Below are 24,103 nucleotides of genomic sequence, written 5' to 3' on the forward strand. Positions count from 1 at the left end.
AATTACCTTCATTGGTTTCTATCCCGGCAATATATTGTAGTTTCATGTGACAATAAACTCATAGGGGTATATTTACAAAAGTGCAGGTTTTTAGAAGTGGAGATGTTGCCTATAGCAACCAATCAGATTCTACTTAACATTTATCTAGCACTAACTCATACTTGCCGACATTTCAGCAGGGGATCCGGGAGGGGGCTGGCAGGTCCGTCCAGCAGGGAGGGTGGGGCGGTTCTAGTGGGCGGAGCGGGGGCGTGCCAATGCGATCACGTCATAGAGGTCCCGCCCCCCGCTTTAGTGTGCCAATATTACTGGCATTACAAGGCAGGGGGTGGGGCTATGATGAGGCGATTCAGCGCGAATCGCGTCATCGTACCCCCGGTCCGCCCACTTTTACGGCTGGTGCGGGGAGTTTGCGGGGTGCCAGCGGCCATTCAGGGGGAATTGCCTAGTCTTGCGGGGTGTCGGGAGAGGCACCCAATTTTTGGGAGGCTCCCGACAGTCCCGGGAGAATAGGCAAGTATGCGCTAATTAGAAGATATCTTTGGTTTACAGGGAAATCAGGGAAAGCTGGAAGACCTGAGCACAGGTGGATTGGAACTAATCCAAAGTTTCAGAATTACATATGTTAATGCTAAAAGGATCCACTATTACAGAAGAAATTACTGTTATTAATACACAGTGCTCCCCTGAGAGTACATGTACTATAGTCAGGTAGAAGAAAGAAGAAAAGGAACTCTCGTCTTTCTGGGGGCACTCTTAGAAAATATTAAAATGTAACTTTTATTGATATATATAAAAATAGCCTGACAAGAAACAACATAAAGTTTAAATAAATATTGAGCGATAGTACAGCAAAATATGAGTTATATATGTATAGTATAGTTTCACTCAGTATCAATACTCAGTGATATAGGCAGCAGTCGTAATCTAATGAGTAGGCAACTTCCTGTATAGAATATGTGGAGAGAAAGCCTATAATACCCGGTAGATTCTTAAACAATGGTAGTGTAGTCTTCTAATAAACCTGTCTATGATCTCTCAACACCCACTACCACTGATATCCAACATTCGGTATAGAGAGGATGCCGAGCATAGACGAATGCTCAGATAGATGTTCCCCTCACAGTGTATACATTTGGAATAACAAAATAACATCATTTACAGCATATCCCAAGGTGTACAGATTAATATTCAATTATATATTGTTATTCAGCATGAGAAAAACAATAGTAGCATCCGCTAATGGTACGATATGTATTGCCGTCCACCAATACGGGCAACAGATCAAATAGGTAGAATGATTTGCTCAGCATTCTAGGGTATAGGTTCAATAATGCAGATAATGAATATTTCTGCTAAGAAAAACCTGCCTGTAGCAACATATTTAGTAACTGCGATGGAAAAGTTTATATTCAAATAAATAAGAGCAAATCAGAAAGTTGCAGTGTAAAAAGTGTGTAACAATTAGTCTAATGTACCAAGGCTCAGAGTATCATGAAATAGTAATGCTGATAGCTATTCCAACAATGTTATTAGCTATATATACAGGGGCAAGGGCATAGGGAGGGTGGCTCCAATGGAGTGCAAGCTCCAGGCGCCGCAGGTGTCCGAAGGTGCCGCACGCTGCTGTGTACCCGGCAGCTGTCTTAGCTGACAGCCTGCCGGGTGCCACCATTTAACTGTGAGTACTAAGGAAGCCTCTGATCGCTTCAAAGGCCAGCGTTCCCAGTGATGCAGTGCGCGGGTGACATCATGACATCACCCGCGTGCTGAGGAGCCAGTGCGGCCGGGCCTGCTGGATCTAGTTAGATCCAGTCACGGCAGCGCAATGACAGCACGGACGGCAGCCGCGATGAATCAGGTACGTAGTGGGGGGGGATGCAGAACTACAGAGGGGGGATAGAAGTACAGGGGCACTACTGGGGGCACTGCATAAGGGCTCCACTACAGGGGGCAATGCATATGGGCACCACTACAGGGGGCATTGCATATGGGCAACACTACAGGGGGGAACTGCATATGGGCACTACTACAGGGGGCACAGTATGGGGGGGCACTACTTTAAGGGGCACAACTACAGGGGGCACTGCATATGGGCACCACAACAGGGGGCATTGCATATGGGCACTACTATAGGGGGCAATGCATATGGGCACCACTACAGGGGCCACTGAATGTGGCCACCACAACAGCGGGCATTGCATATGGGCACCACTACAGGGGGAACTGCATATGGGCACTACTACAGCGGGCACAGTATGGGGGGGACTACTTTAAGGGGCACAACTATAGGGGCACTGCATATGGGCACCACAACAGGGTGCTTTACATATGGGCACCACTTCAAGGAGCATTGCATATGGGCACCACTACAAGGGGCATTGTATATGTGCACCACTACAGGGGGCTGCCCCTAATCTTTATTTTTATTTCTCTTTACTTTAATCCCATATGGACCCGTCTCCTCCCTGGAACACTTGAGAGGGGCGCCATAGTATGCACGTGCTCCGGGCACCCTGGCTACACGCTACTCCTCTGTACAGGGGTAGCATGTAACAAAGAGATGGTAATGTGTACAGGTATCGCAAAAATAAAATAAAGCTTCTCCATTACAGGCATATCAGAGAGGTCTATGTGTAAACTGCATTTATACAAAGAGTGAGCGTACCCCAGGATCATCCTAGGATATGAATAAGTGTACAGGGCATCTGCGGTTGCAACGTAGGTTAAAGTGAGCTCTGTTGAACCAGCGCAGAGATCTCCAAAACCACCGACCCAATGAGAGTGCCCCAAGATATAAAAGGAAGTGTGGAATGAAGTTAAAGAATCTAAGTATGAATGAAGGGAAAAAATGTCATAATCATCCAGCGGTGTATGCTGCTGCTCTCCATTTGCTATTGAGCATTGTTGGGGAGTGAGTGGTACATCGCTGTGAATGGCATCAGAAAAAGAATAGATATAGAGTAGAATGCTCTGTTAGGGCAGCGAGGGGGTCCTGTTGTCAAGAAGACATTGCAGGGTCGCGGCTAACATCCGTGCTGGCAAACAACTCCAACCTGAAAGCGATACCTGTACGAGGCACTGGAATCACAAGTCTGGAGTCCAGTGTAGGTAAAGTGGAGTGTGGGTAAGAGAGGTAAAACGATGCTGCTGCCTTGTCTGGGACACCCGCTCGTGCACAGCCAGTGCCCGCTGATTAACAGACGGCCGTCTGTCCTGACTGCAGGACAGACCAATCAGGGATCAAGAAAGATCAGTAAGTTGTGTTACGTAAACTTTGGTTGGGGGAGAACCTCTTGGTCTATGAAGGGTTCTAATAAGATATGTAAATTAGGAGTGTGTGCAGTCAGCACAGCTAATATGGCCTAGTATTCACGGCAGCATAAAATAATGACATAATGAGAGTTAATGTTCTTGCCGTGAATAAATAGGTTGTAATCCATAGTTTTAAGTCTAGATATAAGACGATACATAAGGTTACATCATGGGAGATAAATCGTATATTGTAAATTCACAATAAAATCCCATTGTCTATTAGATCCTTATAATAATAAGGAACATGAATATATTAGTGAATAAGAGGACAATAAACAGAGCCCCTAAAAATTTATTATATACCTCAATGGAATGCATAGATCTAAATGAAAGGACATATAGAATATCTATAAGTCTCCATCATAACATTGTGTCATTTTACGTATTGTATCAGTGAAGAGTAGGGAGTGGATAAAAAATATATGGATCTAAGGCTACTACTAGCTTACAATGATTGTGGGGCATATATATATATATATATATATATATATATATATATATATACTGTATATACAGGTGTTTAGTGATAAATAATAAAATTGCTGTGAAAGAGAAACAATAAATAAAAATAATAGTGGAAATTAAAAATATAAAGAATAAGAGAGGAATAGGAAGTGTGATCAGCGTATCAATTTGTGGGAAATATAAATATGAAAATCATGTGCATTAAAAATTAATATTATTGTTGTGTAAGTGTCAGAGCTGTGTATACATTTGTAAAGGAAAACAGCAGTGTAAAGATGCATACACACGGTCAGATTTCTTGGTCGATTTAAACAATAACGATATTGTTTATCATTTGATCGTTTAATTCGACCTTTTTTTGACCCCTCAAATGACCAAACGATTCACGGGCACGGATGGTCAATATCGATATCAACCATCGCCCGTGCATGCAGGCCAACGTTGTTGATGTCGACCAGGTTAGCCTTGTTACTATAGGGACCCTTGATCTTTGATCAAGGGTCGTTATAGTTGTTGGGGGAATGGAGCATGTGCTGGATGTTCGATAACGATCATCCAGCACATGCTGGTCGATCAGACAACGATATCTGATCGTTGTCTGATCTGACCGTGTGTACGGTTCATAATTGTGACTGAGAGATGAAGGTTAATGCTGATAATAAAATGTAAATAAGTGAAAAGGTAATAAAGGGACAGTGTTATAGTGCTTTTATATGAATAATCTCTCTGGACCTTAGTATGATACATAGATATAGTGTTTCAGCAGTGAGTAGTGTACATCCCTAATGTGAGACAATGATATATTAGATAGGTCCAGATCTAGTGTTCAAAATCAATCGGATATTGGGGATGGGTATTGACTAAGTAAGAGGATTGAAGATTTGTATATGTATGGTCCTACAAGGACAGTAGGTAAGGATGAAATATCTAAACCAAAAAGGGGGAAACCTATAAGGTAATATGTTTCTCAGAGCAGTTGCCAAATACTACTATTCATATAATATTGATTTCAATGTCGGACCTATAGGGTCGACAGTTGATCACACCAGCAATATAGGAAATAGTGATAAAGAACAGGGGGGGATGTTTATGTTACCAGAAATTATTATTGCAAAAATTGTTCTATAATATAAATGAGACACTAGATCAGGGGAGTGTATCATGATATGGAAGAGGAGGGGGTTAATGTGAGCCAAAAGTATTCATATGGTGGTCACAGAAACACATTATAGTTGATCATTTAATTCAAGCCGTAGGTGCTCACTGTGTTTAGTATGGATGTTCACCTACTTTCCCTCTGAAGTCATTCTTTCATTAGATCTCCTCCTCTAATGCCAAGTCTGAAATGTTCCAGTCCATAGATTTTAAGGCCACTGGGAATGCCTTTATGATACTTGAGAAAATGTCTCGCTATGGATGTTAGTTTTTTCATATTTTGCAGGTCTCCTTGGGTACTCCTGATGTTACCAATGTGTTCTAGGATTCTTTGTTTAAAGATCCTAGTGATCATGCCTATGTATTTTAATCCGCAGCTACATTCAAGACAGCATACAACGCCCATAGCATCACAGTTAATAAATTGTTCCAGTTTCATTTTTTTAACTGTATCTGCCTATTACATGGTCTTTCCTGATGACATAGTTGCAGGCCTTACATTTCCCACATGGGAATGTGCCCTTTAGCTTTGGTATATGTCTGGAATTGCTTACATAGTGGCTTTTTACCAATTTGTCCCTTAAATTACTGGCTCTTCTCCAACTGGAGGAGGGTCTGGTGTCCGGTGTCTCTTTCAAATCCTCATCTAGAAGAAGGACTGGCCAGTGGTGTTGAATTATCTTCTGGAGGTCTTGCCATTCATTGCAGTAGTTGGTGATAAATCGAATTTTATCTCCTTTTCGGTCTTCCTTCTGTTGATAAGTAGGAAAGATGAGTGTTTCCCTCTCAAGTTTGGAGGCATGGAATCTTGCTGATTTTATCTGTTTCCTACTATAGCCTCTTGCTTGGAGTCTATTCATTAATTCTATGCTTTTGATATTGTATGTTTGAATTGTGGTGCAATTTCTCCTTAGTCTTAGCAACTCTCCTTTTGGTAGATTTTTTTATGGTAGGCAGAAAATGGACACTTGTTTTATGAAGTAGGCTATTCGTAGCCATCTTTTTTCTGTAAAGTTCAGTAAGTAGCCCTCTTCATTGACATATAGATGTAGATCTAAGAAGTTGGCATTTTGTTTGCCTATGTTGTGAGTCAGTTTGATATTGAGGTAATTGGTATTCAATATTCCGATAAATTTCAATAATTCTCCTCAGTTCCCTGCCAAATCATCAATATGTCATCTATATATCTCAGCCAAGTTGTTATTTGGCTGGTGTATATTTCATTTGTCTCTTTGAAGACAAATTCCTTCTCCCACCATCCAAGGAACAGGTTGGCATAGGTGGGCATACATGCTGCACCTATCGCTGTTCCTCATATTTGGAGAAAGAACAAAAGTGAAGTAGTTCCTGTTGAGGATGAAGTTTAAGAGTTCCAGCAGGAATTCTCTAAAGTCATCCATGCCTTTGGTTTGTAAAAAGTATCTTACTGCCCTCATGCCTTCTTGGTGACCAATACTGGTGTAGAGTGATTCAATATCCAGGGGAACTAAGTATTGGTCTTCACGCATCTGGACGTCATGGATCTTTTGCAATACATCTCTTGTATCCTGTGTATATGAGGGTAAGATATGCACATGATGTCTTAAGTGTTGATCCAAGAAGGTACTGGCTTGTTCAGATAAGCTACTGATACCGGAGACAATTGGTCTTCCCGGAGGGTTGCTTAAGTCCTTATGCACCTCTGGTAGCATGTAAAAAGTGGGTGTATGTGGATTGTCTACCTCAAGGAATATGTGTTCCTGTTTGGTGATTATACCATTCATCAATGCTTCATTAACACTGTACAACAAATTAATACTTTTAAATTGTTTCCTTTGTAAAAATAGTCATACATTACTAATTTGAGGTCAAGAAAAACTAAAATGATTTCAGAATGTTTTTACTAGCTCTATTTTTGAGCTGCACTACTTGCACTATACTGTATGTACATTAGTAATATAGTCATAGTGAAAAGCTATTTTTAAATAATCTGATACTTTCTTGATAGAAAATAAATAACAGTTGTTTTACTTTTAATTCAAACAATCACAAATAAGAACACAAAATGAAACAAACATACAGCATACGAAACAAACATACAGCATACGAAAGTACTATCTAACATAGTGGCCTATTCATGGGGGTGCTTTCTCTTTGCTTGTCGCTTGTACTCCTCTTCTGGGGCATCTCTTGTCACCTACCCTGATATCTTTGTTCCATTGCTGAAATGTCTTGGTGGAATCGCTCACTATGCTTGTCACTCAGTGCACCACAGTTATCTTGTGTGGTTAATCCCATGAATCGCATATATTTGAATAGGGGAGGGGACAAATAACTGATTCATTTAATTGGGTCATTAGGCCCCGCCCCCTCTGTGCGGAACACAGATTGCTGGTAAGATTCTCTCCATTCTGCCCACTTCACTAGGAATACCCCGACATCGTCATAAATGGGCTATATCTCGGAACTCAGAGCTAACTGAGAGTTTTAAATGTCATATTCATTCTTTGCATGCTGAAATCAATTAGAAGTAACTATTTTCACATCGGAAACATTTTCATTGTTGTGCAGTGTAATCATTCTGTCATATATCATCCGGAAGTAGTTTGTAGGGTTAAAAAGGACATGTTTGTAGCATGATGGATCCATCAGTTGTCTGTGTGCTTCTTGTAATATAATGTTTTGGGCCATAGTACTACATTCCACCCTTATCAAATGGTTTTATAATAACGTCATCCCATTTTCTAATTTCATTGAGTGCTTTTCTTTCTTCAGGTGATAAATTTTATTTGCCCATTCTTTTAACTCACGATCCTGCAATGACTTTTTGACAACAGGACCCCTCACTGCCCTAACAGAGCATTCTACCTTACCTATATTTACCCTTTTTCTGATGCCATTCACAGCGATGTACCACTCACTCCCCATCAATGTTCATTAGCAAATGGAGAGCAGCAGCATACACCGCTGGATGATTATGACATTTTTTCTCTTCATTCATACTTAGATTCTTTACCTTCATTCCACATTTCCTTTTATATCTTGGGGCACTCTCATTGGGTCTGTGGTTATGGAGATCTCTGCGCTGGTTCAACAGAGCTCACTTTAACCTACGTCACAACAGCAGATGCCCTGTACACTTATTCACATCCTAGGATGATCCTGGGGTACGCTCACTCTTTGTATAAAATAAATGCATGTCACACAAAGAGCAGCTGCTGCCTCTTTGATATGTCTGTAATGGAGTAGCTTTATTTTATTTTTGCAATACCAGTACACATTACTATCTCTTTGTTACATGCTACCCCTATATATATAGCTAATAACATTATTGGAATAGCTATCAGAATTACTATTTCATGATACTCTGATCCTTGGTACACTAGATTAACTTTTACACACTTTTTACACTGCAACTTTCTGATTTGCTCTTATTTATTTGTATAAACTTTTTCAACACAGTTACTAAATATATTGCTACAGGCAGGTTTCTCCTAGCAGAAATATTCATTATCTGCACTATTGAACCTATACCCTAGAATGCTGAGCAAATCATTCTACTTAATTGATCTGTTGCCGGTATTGGTGGACGGCAATACATATCGTACCATTAGCGGATGCTACTATTGTTTTTCTCATGCTGAATAACAATATATAATTGAATATTAATCTGTACACCTTGGGATATGCTGTAAATGATGTTATTTTGTTATTCCAAATGTATACACTGTGAGGGGAACATCTATCTGAGCATTCGTCTATGCTCAGTATCCTCTCTATACCGAATGTTGGATATCAGTGGTAGTGGGTGTTGAGAGATCATAGACAGGTTTATTAGAAGACTACACTAATGTACCCTACCATTGTTTAAGAATCTACCGGGTATTATAGGCTTTCTCTCCACAGATTCTATACAGGAAGTTGCCTACTCATTAGATTACGACTGCTGCCTATATCACTGAGTATTGATACTCAGTGAAACTATACTATACATATATAACTCATATTTTGCTGTACTATCGCTCAATATTTATTTAAACTTTCTGATGTTTGTTGTCAGGCTATTTTAATATATATCAATAAAAGTAACATTTTAATATTTTGTCTAAGAGTGCCCCCAGAAAGATGAGAGTTACTTTTCTTCTTTCTTCTCCCTGACTATATAGAAGATAATAGCTATAATCTGATTGGTTGCCATGGGCCAAATTTCCATTTCTAAAAACCCACACTTTAGTAAATTTACCCCACAGGCCAATGCAGAGTTGAATGCAAAAGATTAGTATCTATGCTTCCATATAACTTTGTTTAGGCTGAAATTCTGTCGACATGTCCTCAATGAACTTAGACTACGTGCCAACGTCTCATTGCAACCCAGTTATATGTCTTCATGCCCTTCATACATATGAATCTGCATTTCCTGTAGTTGCAGCACTGGGGCCTGTAGCCCGCTTCAGCCTGCTGTTGGTTCGCTTAATTGTCACAAAGAAAGGTGCGCACGTCTTTTCTTCCCAAACACAGAATGGTGATCAAGTAGGGACAAATTCTCATGTGTTGCTGTTGTGATTCTATTACAGTGAAGAGCGATGATGAAGATGGTGACATAAAACCTGCAAAATGTCATGGGAACCAGGGGAAAGGCAGTGACGATGGTAAAGACCCAAGGCGGCCTAAACGACCACGGACAATCCTCACAACGCAGCAGAGGAGGGCATTTAAAGCATCTTTTGAGGTGTCTTCAAAGCCTTGCAGGAAGGTAAATGCATATTATTAAGTTATATTCCAAGCTTGTGGCAGGTCATTATAGACATAGCATCCTCCATGTCTTATTCAAGACCTGCTTCCAGACTGTGACATCGGAAAGACCTATAGATTTATTATAATAAAAAGTAGGAGACCATAAAACATTTTAAATGAGAACATTTTATTTTTAATGGTGGTTGTGTGAGTATAATGTATGCTTCATAAATTGTTTAACATGCACATGTTGGTGCCCGATTTAGAGCTGTACGCGATTCCAATGGTAATGCAATTGAGCAATTTTTTTGCTACTGAGCATGCACGAAACGCCATGCAGTCACACTGCGTATGTGTGAACTAAATCTTCAGATGGGTTGCAATGTTTCCATGATTGCAAGGTACTGAGCCGACCACTGCGATCCATGGGCGTTCCTGAATGGAGTCAGGGAAGTGGACAAAATTGCTTGCAAACAGAAGCCGGTCCGTGGGCACATTATAGGGGCTCAAGGGGTGTGTCTGTGATTGCAGCTGCATCCCTAATCACAGAACCATGTTGGGCACAGAAGATCTGTCAGAAAGAAGCGAGTGCATAACTCAGAGTCACTTCAGAACCCAACATACACACCCACAGCACACCCATTTCCATATTAGACTATGTACACAAACCCAGTTACTGGCCAATGACCCATATACTGTACCCATATAGCTGTAAGTAGAGTCCTGTGCATACCCTTATACAGTATGCATATGTTCACTGCGAGCAACTAGAATGCATGTACAGTGCGGGTATTCGGAACTACAGCTGCTATATTGCAACCCAGAATCAGGCCCATGGTGTGTAATTACGGGAGGGGAATACCCTACCTCACTTTTGCTCACACTTCCATCAGAAGTTTGTTGCTAATTTAATCTCCTCCTACATTACATTATATCTTGTTGAAGCAAGGAACATCCCAACTTCCACTTCTAGTAATAAATGCACTTATTTAGAGAAGTAATTCTGTATGCCATGACAACATGGTGATGATGTTTTGTCGACATGGTCATATTGTTGACATTGTGCATGTTGACATCGTGTTTTCTTTAGTGTTAGAGAGCCCTAACCCTACCCTAACTCTAGCTGCAGTCTATCCCTAACCCTTAACCTAACCCTTATCCTAACTCTAGCTGCAGTCTAACCCTAACCCTTAACCTAACCCGAAACCTAACTCTAACTGCAGCCTATCCCTAACCCTTAACCTAACCCGTATCCTAACTCTAACTGCAGTCTATCCCTAACCCTTAACCTAACCCTAACTCTAACTGCAGTCAAACCCTAACCCTTAACCGAACCCGTACCCTAAACCTGTACGGTCAACATTGTGACTATGGGTATTATGTCCATGTCGACATGTACATGGTTGACATGTTGATATTCAGACCATGTCGACATATTGCATGTCGACATTTAGACCATGTCAACATAATGTCTACATACCCTATGCCAGTATTCCTTAATCAATATTCGTAGAAAAATATAATGACAATATAAACTATTTAAAAAGAGTTATGTTCTAGTTTACTCTAATCCAGTGATCTAAAATTAGACATGTGTACCGGAATTTGCGTATTATAGTAACAAATTGCAAACAGCTATAACAAGTTGTTTAGGTACAGTGCTCCAACAAGTTATGCTAATTTTTATAAATTACAAATAATTCCATTCGTAATGATGATCTTTTTTCTGAAAATCCTGCAGGTCAGGGAGACATTAGCGGCGGAAACAGGACTTAGTGTGAGAGTGGTTCAAGTGTGGTTTCAGAACCAAAGAGCAAAGGTATGGCACTGTATTTTCCACTTCTTATCTTCTACATATATCTTTCCACGTCTACTAATTCAATTTTTAATAAATGTTTTTACTTTAGAATTCCCAAATGGGCCATCACAGATTATAGATCTTGAATTTTAAATTTTTATGTAGTTTTTATTCTTTATTTTGAAGGTTTTGAAAACATAAAAAAGACACATTTTGGCTTTTTATGAGCATACAAAAATATAATTTTCACAGGCCAGTATTGAGATAAAAAACAACAACAATAACACTAACAACAACAACCAATTTTGTTTAGAATTTAACATTCTTTAATTTCATATGCCACATGACAAGGTTTGCAAAAGTTAACATTTCAAGGTAATAGATCAAACATTTATAAAACAATAAAAAAAAATTACTTAAAATTTTTAGAAACTTTGGGTTTATTCCTTGATGTTTTCAGATTTTCCATTCCAACTTTAAAGTTGGGATCTTGTTTTAATCTTATTTTATTTTTATATAAATTTATTATGTATACATTTTATTTGTGCTATATATTATTTTTCTCAAAATATTGGTTTTATTAACTGTCCTTTACCTTGGAGATAGCAACATTTAACGGTTCATTATATTATATAAACTAAAAACCTGATTATTTGGGCAATAATTAAAATAATCAGAGTGAACTGTTTTGACATACCAGGGCTATGCTGTTGTTAAGTACTGTACTTGGCCTTAAATGATTTTGTAATGAAGTGATTTGGAAAATTGGACATGTTGACCATAGTAACCTGTCACTGTCATGTTCTAGCTATCATCATGAAGAGAGTTTATGTACAAACAGTTGGCAGGTTCAATTTTATTTTCATTGTACTAAAGAAATGTTAAAATTGTACATGTTAATGAAAGTAGTACATATATTTACAATCTTCTAAATAAAGATAGAACTTAAATAAATAATAGTTATTAAGTAAATTATAACACATTTAAATATTTTTTGAATGTTGGCACAAAACAACAAACATTATAAAAATGTACTTCCTCAAACTTAATCAAGTGGTATATCAATATGTTCTGAACTAAATGTTATTTTTTGTAATATCAAAATCCAGGCCTCACAAAATAATACACTGGGAAACCACTGTATATATAAGTCAATTACACACTGGATAACTTGATGTGACTATTTATAGATTTATAACACCTGTTTATTTGTGGAGTATTACTCAGGACATCCAGAGCTAATTATCTCTTCAATAACTATTTTGTTTGACAGATGAAAAAATTAGCACGAAGGCATCAGCAGCAGCAGGAGCAACAAAATTCACAGAGACTCGGTCAAGGTAACTAATTTAGCAATTACTATTATTCTGTTATCCCCCTCCTTAACCCAATTATATACTACAGTATTTTCAAAGGAGTTGTATAATTGGTACTCTTTCAATTTCAACAACTTTCACACCCCACCTCCATCTGATACTTTGCATTCGATCTTATTACCGTTTTCTTTAAAGTGAACCTGTCCCTTACACAGAGTAGAGTCAGTAAATTTTTTTAGGATGAATGCAGCTGATCAACTCATTAGGGAGGCATGAGGTACACTCTCTTATGCTTTCTAAAAAAAATTTAACAACACATAATTCTGGTACATGTAGTCACACACCATTGTATTGTTATTTTTGCTCAGTTCTTATTTGGGTACTTTAGTTTCAGTGCATATTTGTACTCTTGAGCAATGTTAGTAAATATTACTCAGTTAACATAGCATGTATTGCTTTATAAGTATCGTTTAAATGTTGCAAAACCTAAGACTGAGTTCACCTAAAAGAACCGCATAATATGAACTTAATACTGCCCATCAACAGTATATATTAACATAACTCTGCCCATTTAATCTGGAAATTTTCTGAAAATTACTAATAAAGAAACAAAACAAAAACGAGCCCTACACTATACTGATATGTTATAAATTGCAAAGTAAAAGCTATATTGTACCAACTATATTAAATCTATCCATACGAAATATGAACATGTGGCAGCACCTAGATGTATTTGGCATCTATGTTTTATTTGAAAAGTAAAACCCCCTAGCAATAACCAAAACCATAATAAAAACCTAATAAATTTGACCAATATGTAAAGCTGTCTAAAACTAACATAAATATAATATGAACTCTATACAAAATAAAAAATGTTTCCCAAACTTTATCCTTCATAACTTTACACATAATCCAACCACTTTGTAAAACCTAATTCTAAATAAAACCCCATTAAATCTTTAAACTACGCGTTCCGCAAAATCCTGAACTGTATAGAAATTCTATCCAAACTGCTACACTTTCCTTGAAAATATGTTCTCTTTCAAATCTCGTTTTAACCCATGCCACTCCTGGTTGTAAGTTTTAGCAAATAACCAGGAGGGTACTAATGTATTTAGCCTTCATGCTGTGTGCCTGAGACTGTGTTTCAAATACATGACCTCTCTAATCTTTAACAGTATTTATTGCCCCTTCCTGATCCTCTCTTTCCAGTCTGTTACAAAAGTTTCTATTTCCATCCTGTTAAAGTGGAGTAAATTGCACTAGATATGTTTATAAAGAAAAAAATAGGTAATTTGAAAATAACAAGGTTCGAATGGTAGTTGGTGTTTGATAGACAGAAATATAGATATGGCAAGAATTAGCAGACAGCTAGAAGACAAGCTATGTAGGAGTGAGTGCATTAATGTGGCTCCTTGTCACCCGTCAGAGGTCATGTCCAGCCGCATGGAAGGGATGATGACCTCATACGCCCCACTGGCCCCCCCACAACAACAGATCGTCACGATGGATCAGAACAGCTACAGCACAGACCCCTTCCAGCAAGGACTAACTCCTCCTCAAATGCCAGGTGACCACATGAATCCTTATGGTAAGCTGAGTGCACCATGTACAGTGACACTGAGTATGACAATTCAAATAAAGTATAGATTGTAACTTGACGTGCCCTGCTTTACCCCAAGGTAAAATTAGCATTCAATATATGGAGTCTATTTACTAAGCAGTGTTAGGAGAAGTGAAAAGTGAAGAGTGATAAGGTGCCAGCCAATCAGCTCCCAACTGTCATTTTTCAAACACAGCCTCTGAGATGACAGTTGGGAGCTGATTGGCTGGCACCTTATCACTTTCTTATCACTTTTCACTCTGTTTCCTAACACTGCTTAGTAAACAGACCCCTAAATGTTTAAATCAATACCTGTGAGAGTAATACACTAAACAAAATGTCCGCTCAAATTTCTTCATATTCTACAATTGATACTACAATAATTTGCAAATATTGTTACTCATTTCTGCTGCCTTCAGTTTAATCATTTGCATTTCTCTGCAGAACCAGGGTAATATGTTTTCTAGAATACAACAATATTGTTGCAACAAAGTAAGTCATAGTTGGCTTCCTCAATGGGTTGTAGTCAATAAATAGTAAAAGGATGGGGCTATCAGAGCCCAGACTGCTATAACTTAGAACTTACTTGATACATACAGCAGAAATGTTCATCTCACAATTAGATAGGTTAGTTACAACTATAAAATATGATAGGCCTTTCGTTCCAAGAAAGAAGCAGCAGAAATGTTTATAACAATGATTTGTATATTATTTTAATATCAATTAATTAAAATAAAATCAGTGGAGTTTCCTCTAACCACACGTGCAAGAAAAAACTAATGTACTTGTCTCACCTGTATGTAATACATAAGGGTTTATGTATTAAGCAGTGAAAAGCGTGGAGAAGTGGACCAGTGGAGAAGGTGCCCATGGCAACCACAGCTTAGAATTAGCATTTATCAAGTATAGACTATAAAATAATAGGCAGAAGCTGATTTGTTGCTATGGGCATCTTCTTGACTGGTCCACGCTTTTCACTGCTTGATACATAAACCCCATAGAATGACATCACACATTCTGTTAGAATATTAACGTAGACTCTCATGTGATTACTGTAGCTCAAGGTTTTCTCTATAGCATACTGTACACCATTGTCATTTGCTATATAAGCCACCATTAGTAGCTTCGTTACACGCATAGAGGTACAAAGTGGAGTTGAGAGACATTATAAGAAGAGAGGTGAGGATCTGAGGAGCAGTAGTTTTAAAAATAACAACTGGTGAAAAGGAGGAATGGATGTAGAAATCTATGCTTAATCGGTAAGACACGATCAAGACTGTGACCAAAGTAGGCACACACCCAATAATAACATTGCGACTTACAGAACAGGATGGAGTTAGAGACTCTGCTGCAGGCACACAGAGGGTGAAATTACTTTTGGGAGAGGACAATAATAGGGATCCACAGCCAACTCTGTGGAATCCAATAGAGGGTGGATTGAAACACACTCCGACACACAGTAAAAGAGATCTGTGCCATCACATTATCATCATTTTAATTATGGACAGTTCTATTTGTCTTTTAACTATTGTTTATTAAAATATAGCTTATTGTACAGTTAAAGCACATATGAAAATATGTGTTGTGTCGCTCTGTGTTGATCACATATACACCACAGTCACACAATTAAATTGAATTGGCACCTGCCATTTACTATCCTCCATTATCTCAATTAGAAGAAGCTGTAGGGAGATAGGTGAGTGCATGATGAAGGTTGAAAGTAGGTTGTTGGGAAATACTGGACAAACCACGATCTGCATTCGCTTCTCCACTTCTGTTTTGTCTCAACGCCTTTGGTTAAATCAACACACTTCAAAACGAGGAGCCATTAAACTGTGATGGCCGAAGGAATGAATAACTCAGGAAGATTGTGGGAGCTTGACCACATGGTTATAGACAAGGGGTTGTTTGATGAAAAATTTATTGTACAAGGGTTTTCCTTTTATTGATAGCTTTATATAATTCATTGTGATTCATATTAGAATAATAATGACCAACTATTTACCTCTGGTTTAAAATGGAATAAAATACATTAATATTCCATATAAACAGGGATGGACTTGGGCTGTAGATCAGCCCTGGCAGTCCCCTCTAAGCGTGCGCTGTAGGCACGCCCTTGTGTAAAAGAGGGCATGTCCTTGTCACATGGGGTGTGGTTAAATATCACAGGGGCATGCAGCGGTTCACTGCGGCCAGGCCTTGCGGAAAGCCCCCATCTCTCAGTATCCTGGCCAAGCCCTAAAGCCCTACTTTAGGTGGATTTCTGCTTGCATCTTGGGATCAAGGCTGGGTGCCCAAAACAATTGATTAGCTCATAATCACATTAGATGGGAGCTATGGGCATCCAATACAATTGAATCACCCCCACTGTTTCTAATCTCTATCTCCTGCATGTCCATGTCTAATGAGCTTTGAAGAGGACAACAACAAAGAGTACTTTAGCCTAACCAATGCCTGCGTGTTTCATGTATAAAATGTAAGCGATCAACCAATCTGAACAGCTAATTCAGAGATTTTCAACCTTATTTATCTCACGGCACACTTAACAAGATACGAAAATTGTCAAAGCAGGTAGAGATTTTATCATTACAGTGCCCCCAGTTCACATTATACCACACTGTAACGCCTCCAGTTTGCATTATACCACACTGTAGAGCCCTAAATTCATATTATGTTATAGTGTCCCCAGTTTCATTATGCCACAAATTGCCCCCTGTTCACCTCATGCCACATATTGCCCCAGTTCACATTATACCACAGTGCCTCCAGTAGACTTTATGCCACATGGTGCCACCAGTTTACATTATGTTACACAGTGCCCCTAGTTCACATTATGCCACACAGTGCCCCCATTTCACGTTATGCTACACAGTGCAAAAAGTTAAATATAGAATACAGTGTTACGAGATCACCTAATGCTACTCACCTTGGGACTTTCCAATCTCTTCAGCATGTGTACTCCTCAACCTCATGCGCAGGTGCCACCTTCTTCTTCTTCTGTGTGGCCAGCCAGAGTTTGGAGTTTATGTTCAGGCCAGCTGTCATGGCACATGCAAGGACTATTCATGGCACACCAGTTGAAAATCGCTGATCTTATCACTAATAACAGGACAGAGTAGGGTACAGTACAGAATAGGGACGTGAGACTCCTATCAAACTGATGCAGGTACATTGCCTTGTCAAAAGTATCTCTGTGATACAAAATGTATACATCCAACTTTTTTTGTGTCTGCCCAGCATTTTTGAATGTAAAACATGCATCCTTTGGACAGCTGTACTGATAATATGTAAGACTGAAGCATTGAGCTTGAGTTGTCAAACCACCCTCACCAGAGCAAAGCTTAACATGTCTTTATAGTTTGCAAGGCCAGAAAATATTCAATTTAATAATATCATGCTTACAAGTATAGATTATTTTCACATAGTTTTTCTCTGGATGCTAAGATAAACATGAATCATTCATTACGTTCTGTTATATTATGTTTATTTTAAAATATGTATGTATAAAAAATGTGTAAAAAAAGTACTGGTTATTAATGAATCGTGCATTATCATGAAATATCCTTTGAGGGATAAATTTACTAACAAGCCACCATGGTTTGGCTTGTTTAAGGAGGACATTTGAAATGGTAATAGTAATAAAGGCAAAGCACTCCGAGATGCGCTTAGTAAATTTAGCCCACAGTGTGTATCCAATAGATAGACTTTAATGTTGGAATAATCTATCGCCCTGAGAACGAATCATCCTTCATTTAGATTACAGACATTAGTGCCCAGGAAACTATGTAAGAAAACATCTACAGCAAGCAGTCAGATTTTATTTTGACAACTGTAAATTAAAATATATATTTTTTTTACTAGGAATTACAGTACTGTTCTGCACACTTACCTGTGCATCAGTAATGTTGTAATGTGATCCCCCCCCTCTACTTGTAAAAAAAAATTTTTTGGATGTTGCATATGGAATTTTTTTCAGGTAGCCGCTTGTGTTATTGATAATTATAAGTAATTATTCTGATTTTTCTTTTGCAGGCAACGACACTATATTTCACGATATTGACAGTGATACCTCGTTAACAAGTCTCAGTGACTGCTTCCTGGCTTCTTCAGAAGTCAATTCCATGCAAGCCAGAGTGGGAAACCCCATTGACCGACTGTACTCCATGCAGAGCTCCTACTTCGCATCATGAGGACTTTCATCAGTCTGTTCCTACCAAGAATAAAAACAAAAATACAAATGGACCCTTAGAGACTATTTACAGCCATATTGGTGCAGTTTTCCTTCCCAGAACTGAGCAGTGAGCAGACCGAAACAATACACAGAAGCAGCCCAAGTGACTGCATGCTCCTGGCCCCTGAGAAGTTTGGCAAAAGCATGAGAATGAACTTTAAGAAACTTTTTTCCATTTAAAAACAAACCATTATTGTAAAAAAAAAAAAAAGGAAGAATACAGTATTTGCATAGAATTGTGTAAAAAAAAAGAATAGAAAATTTCCCTCTAGAATAATGCAAAAATGAAGCCACTGATAAAAGGTTTTCCTTATCTCCTCTAAAACTGCATGAGTGTCACCGTGATGTGGAATTAACAAATTTGAACTGTGAGAAGTTATTGTAAATGTGATGTTTTAAACTATTTTTTTTTTCTTTCTATATTTTTGGTTTGATTTTCTCCATAGACAAGAAGGGTAGTTTTTAGTCATTATATCATACGAGCAGACAATGATTTCTCAAGGTCATTGCCAACACAGGAAGGACTGCATGTTTTTCTGGAGAGAAATCCATTATTTTTTTTTTTAAATTAATGGTCTTATGTTCTTTTAAGGTGCTTTAAAGATTTAAAACAGAAAAAAAACTTAATTTAATAAAACGTACAACAGTATTGGATTCTGTGATTTAATAGTACATGGACAGTATAATAGCATTGGTCAACATGAGAATTACCTTAAAGGATAAACTATCCGTTAATACACCAGAATGATCATTAAATCATTTTCAGTCTTGAATAAGAAAACTTCATATAGAGAATGACAATTTATCCATTAAATATTTTTATGTTTCTATTGAGCATGGCAGCATTTAGTATTAAGACAGGGATTTTTTTTTTTTTCTACTGATAATTAAATTTTTTTAACTCAAATTTCGTAATTTATCAAATGTGTATATCTCTTTGGAGCAGCAAACAGCTGCTGAATAGATAAGACTTACAGTCTTACTTTACAGGATATGTCCACTTTTTGTAAGTAAATTTTTTATTCCCGAGGTAGACATGACAAAAGCAAATTCCCGTGATAATATCTGCATACTTACCTATTTTTAATTCTCCTCACCGGGCTTCTACCAGAAAGGAGATTCAAATTACCACTTTAGGGGTGGGGCCTGGCGATTGACATTATTAGGCCCCGCCCCCAACGTGGCAAAATGCGATAATTCACAGCACCGTGGGGGAGGAATGGGGATAAACAACACAATTTGAGTCATCTTAGCCCCACCCCTCCCCACAAATCCATGGTTCATGGAAGTAGGTGGGATGTGGGCTATCTGCCCATTCTTCCAGAGGTGTGGGGAACTACCTGAAAAATCATGAATATCCCGCACCTCCATGGAGAGTAGGTAAGTATTTATATCTGTCATGATTACTAAAATGCGCTAAACCCTTGTACAAATAGATATAGTAGGCATGCAAAAATGAAGGATTGCTTAAGATAAATTAGCCCCCTTCAGCAATGAACTTTGGACCTGATTCAGACCCGTTCGCTAGATGCGGCCTCTCGCTCCCAGCATATGCAAATTCAGCGAAGTGACGTTAAGGCAGGCGACCGCACGGCAAGACATAAGCATGCCCACTATGTCTTGGCGAGCGATCACTTTGTATTTATAGACTCCCACCAGCCTGTCTGTAGCCGTCCACTAGCATATGTCATCTCCAGGAAGTATATACAACCATCGGTACATTGGGAACCATCGGATCAGACCGCAGCGTTTGTGGTTGACTGTACCCTACCGCAAGCACTGCGAGCAGGTCTGTGTAAAAATCAACCAGGTGACGTGTACTATGACGCTGCCTGTTAATTATGCACGCCTCTGAAATGGCATTGTAACACTCAGGCACGCCTGCGTCCTCAACTCCACTCCCCCGTTACTACTGCCCTGCCCCTGTTACCACCCACAAACAGCCTTTCCTGTCACTCATTCCACTTGGCTGTCTTTGCTGGGCGAGCGAGCACAACCCAATTGCTCAAACTAGTTCATGCATGCTCACTGCGATGTATGCGCAAATGCATAACATCAGCCGCGTGCGAGCGAGCGGCCGCTTGCGAACGGGTCTGAATAAGGCCCTTTATTCAATGGCAAGACAAGTACTGATAATATTAATATAATTTAATTCAAGGCATAATCAAAATGGACAGCATGCCTCGCACTCACCAAATTATAGATTCCTTAACCAACTTTCTGTGCTACAAGAAGGAAAAAACTTGGGTTTCCCTCTAATTAAGTTAACAAGGTCAGAATACCTCATATAACTGGTTACAGAACTTGTAGTTAGTAAATGCCATGTACATTTTATTTATATATATATATATATATATATATATATATAAATATAATATATATATATATATATATATATATATATGTAATTATTGTTTATGTATTCTGTAACTTGAGTTTGTAATGATATAGCAGCAGGACCAGTTCCCTTGATCTATCAAGGTTGTCATTTGCATTATGCCAGTTTTATTACTATAAAATTAAAATGCTATTTCCCAGTATACTAATAATGTACATCATGAGTTTTGCTGAGCAGTGCAGCTTAGTAAATGGATTTTAATAACATCACACGACACCCTAGTTGGGCTTATGAAACAGAAGCTAATGCCATTATAACAAAGGATGTAGGAAGACATTGATTATTAAAATCATTGCTGAATACCAAGAAACAATCCCTTCTGTTTACTTGCTGTCAACTTTAAATAAATGCAAATAGAGCAAAACCAGTACTGGATGGAATAATATATAAGACATTTTTCAGGTGCAAAAAAAAAATTTTTGTCCTCATTATAATAACTGACACCAAACTCCCCCTTCACAAAAAGGAGTTCTGTGTTTAATGAATACAAGTTAATCTGTCTATAATACACAATACAAATATTGTCTATATTTATCAGCCATGCAATTCCCCTCAGGGCTTCAAGTCAATATGACAAGCTGAAGATCAGTGAAGGTTTTATCCTGGGAAAGACTCTGGAGATTAGGATGTGACCTATGACCTTGTGAATTTTATTTCTCAAGTGTCCTGCAAGAGTCAATGGGGAATAGGAAGGTTTAACCGAACGGCGAATGAAGATCGTCTCAATAACATGGACCTTCTGTAGCAAATAAAGAGAATTTCAGCACCTGCTGAATTATAAATGCCAATTAGACATAAGGGAAAAGGGAGATCAGAGGTCACTGTGCAGTTTATTGCTTTCTGCCCCTAATGATTGCGCTTGTGTAGAAAGTTAACCCCTTGGATGCTGGAAGGGGTAGCTCCCTGCTAAATTAAGCCAAACCTTTTCCATCACGCTTAATTAGCTGTGTGAATTCCAGGCAAAGAAAGATTCATTAGCTAGGAACTATGATGAATTGTTATGCAAGGAAGAAGGCATATCTGAGAACCCTCGTTATGGAGGTTGAAGTAGTGGCGCGGTTGCTCAGGGGGCTGTTCAAATAAAATCGATCCAGATTATGGCTTTTAATTGATGACAGGATTGTAATTGCCGCAGTCAGAATTTAGGCAAGGTGAATTCATTGATGTTTGGGGAAATATACAGCAAGGTATTTTTTTTTTTACCAATTAATGCGTAAAATGAGGTTGAAAGATTCCACTAAGGTGAACTTTCGTTTGTTTAATTAGGGATAAAAATGCGTAATCCATTAGTACCTATGTAAATTAAAGGCTGGTTTAATGGCTTGTTTTGAAGTGCTTTCATTTGTAATTAAAGCTGTAGACTTCATGCCACTGATAAACGCCAGTTTTGACCTCATAAAGAATCTTCTATATCAATTTAAGATCGCGAGGGACGTAAAGTGGACACTACACCCCATATAACTTTCATGAGGCACAATAGCATTTTGAGCACTAAGAAATGAGTGCCCCAGCAGGCTATATACCGATTGCTAAGAGAGGTAAGACCTGACTCATTAAACCAGGAACACAATAGATGTCTCTCTTCTTTCACACTGCTTTTAATCTTGAGTGAGTGAAATAAATGGTGTTGTTAATTTGGAACAGGTTATATCAGTTGTTAAATAAGTGGGAGAAACGAGAGTATAACAATGTGTACTTAGGTAACATAGGTCTTGCTGGAGGTTATATTTAGAGATGTGCGGTTCGGTTCTCCAGGAATCCAAATCCACCCGAGTTTTGTGAATCCGGACAGATCCAAGTTGCAGTTCTGATCTCCTGCAGAGAGCTGGACAGATCTGGGTTGCAGTTCTGATCTTCCCGCTATTTGGAATTTGGATTTTAAATCCAAATTTTGGGCTTTGGATTGCAAAAATTACATGATTTTAGCTTTTTTTAAAAACTTTTTATCAATTGAAAAAAAAAAAAACAGATCCAAACCAAACCCAAAACACTTGAGGATGGTTTAGCAAGAACCAAAACACTAAGATGAATCCAGATCCAAAACCAAAACACAGGGGTCAGTGCGCATCTTTAGTTGTAACATTAATATGTACATAGATAATGGCAACTTTGTAATAAGTGTGCGCTGCAGTTTAAAAAGGTTGTTGGAGTAGATGTCTGATTGATCTGGTTCAAAACTTTATTTTGGGCCAGAGTCATTTACGGTTCACATCCTTTGAGAAACAGCCACACAAGCTGTTTAACATTGTTTGACCTGCCATTTCCTCCAAGAGAGTAGTAAAGCTATGTGTTGTTTGTTTCTCCCTGCAAAATAGCCTTTTGGTTGACTTGGTCCCGGTGACTGGTTATGGGAATAATGTTCATTTAGGTTACTGATGCTGCTTGAATGTTTGATCTCAAACAGTAGTCACGTCTTTCTTATGAAGAAATGTTGACCTGTAATGCCTATACTCTTCCAGAGTAACATCTAGAGGTTATTTTTCAGAACTAGGTTCTGTGATTGCAATATCTTGCAATGATTTTTATGTGTTTGCATAGGCTTATATTTATTACCAATGATGCAGAAAATGCTGCTCTGTTCAAGCATCAATATTGGGAAAGAGTGAAGGATAAACTTTCTGTGACCAGAACAGGTAAAACTTTATCATAAAACATAACATGGAGAATTACCAGATAAAAAGAGGGACTACACAGTGACAGCCCAGGACACAGCACCACCTACTGTCCCTTCAGTATAGCCTCACAAACATAGGCCCTGATTCAGAGCCGGACGCTCTGACCAGAGCGCTCGCTCTGAATCAGGGCCCACCTCCATTAAAATGGAGCGTCCTCCTGGACGCTCGTATAGCTGTGGGTCACCACCCACAGCATATACGAGCGTCCAACAAGATGGTCGCGATGGTCAAGACATCGGACTTGCGAGAGAAACCCTGTGGTCGGGTTTCTCAACCGCAAGGCCAGGAGTGATTTTGGCTCTATCAGAGCCAAAATCACTCCCACTGACATCACTAGTGAATGCGCACGACGGAACTCCCTCCGTCGTGCGCATGCGCAGTGGGGAACATCGACCCACTTGCGAGCGTACTGCCACTCGCGAGTGGGTCTGAAT

At 38.7% G+C, this 24,103-nt stretch overlaps 1 protein-coding gene across 1 annotated transcript in view; it reads left to right on the forward strand.

The window, feature by feature from the left end:
- LMX1B (LIM homeobox transcription factor 1 beta) overlaps nt 1–19,232 on the forward strand; it is a 188,470-nt gene extending 169,238 nt beyond the window's left edge. The window contains exons 4-8 of the mRNA XM_088471148.1: nt 9,489–9,667; nt 11,390–11,467; nt 12,720–12,786; nt 14,192–14,353; nt 18,398–19,232. Of these exons, the coding sequence (XP_088327274.1) occupies nt 9,489–9,667; nt 11,390–11,467; nt 12,720–12,786; nt 14,192–14,353; nt 18,398–18,555 (644 nt within the window). The 3' untranslated portion in view covers nt 18,556–19,232. The remainder of the gene's footprint in view (nt 1–9,488; nt 9,668–11,389; nt 11,468–12,719; nt 12,787–14,191; nt 14,354–18,397) is intronic.
- The last annotated feature ends 4,871 nt before the right edge of the window (nt 19,233–24,103 follow it).

Source organism: Taudactylus pleione, unplaced genomic scaffold (assembly GCF_031769625.1).
Source record: "Taudactylus pleione unplaced genomic scaffold, aTauple2 ptg000110l, whole genome shotgun sequence".
NCBI lineage: Eukaryota > Metazoa > Chordata > Amphibia > Anura > Myobatrachidae > Taudactylus > Taudactylus pleione.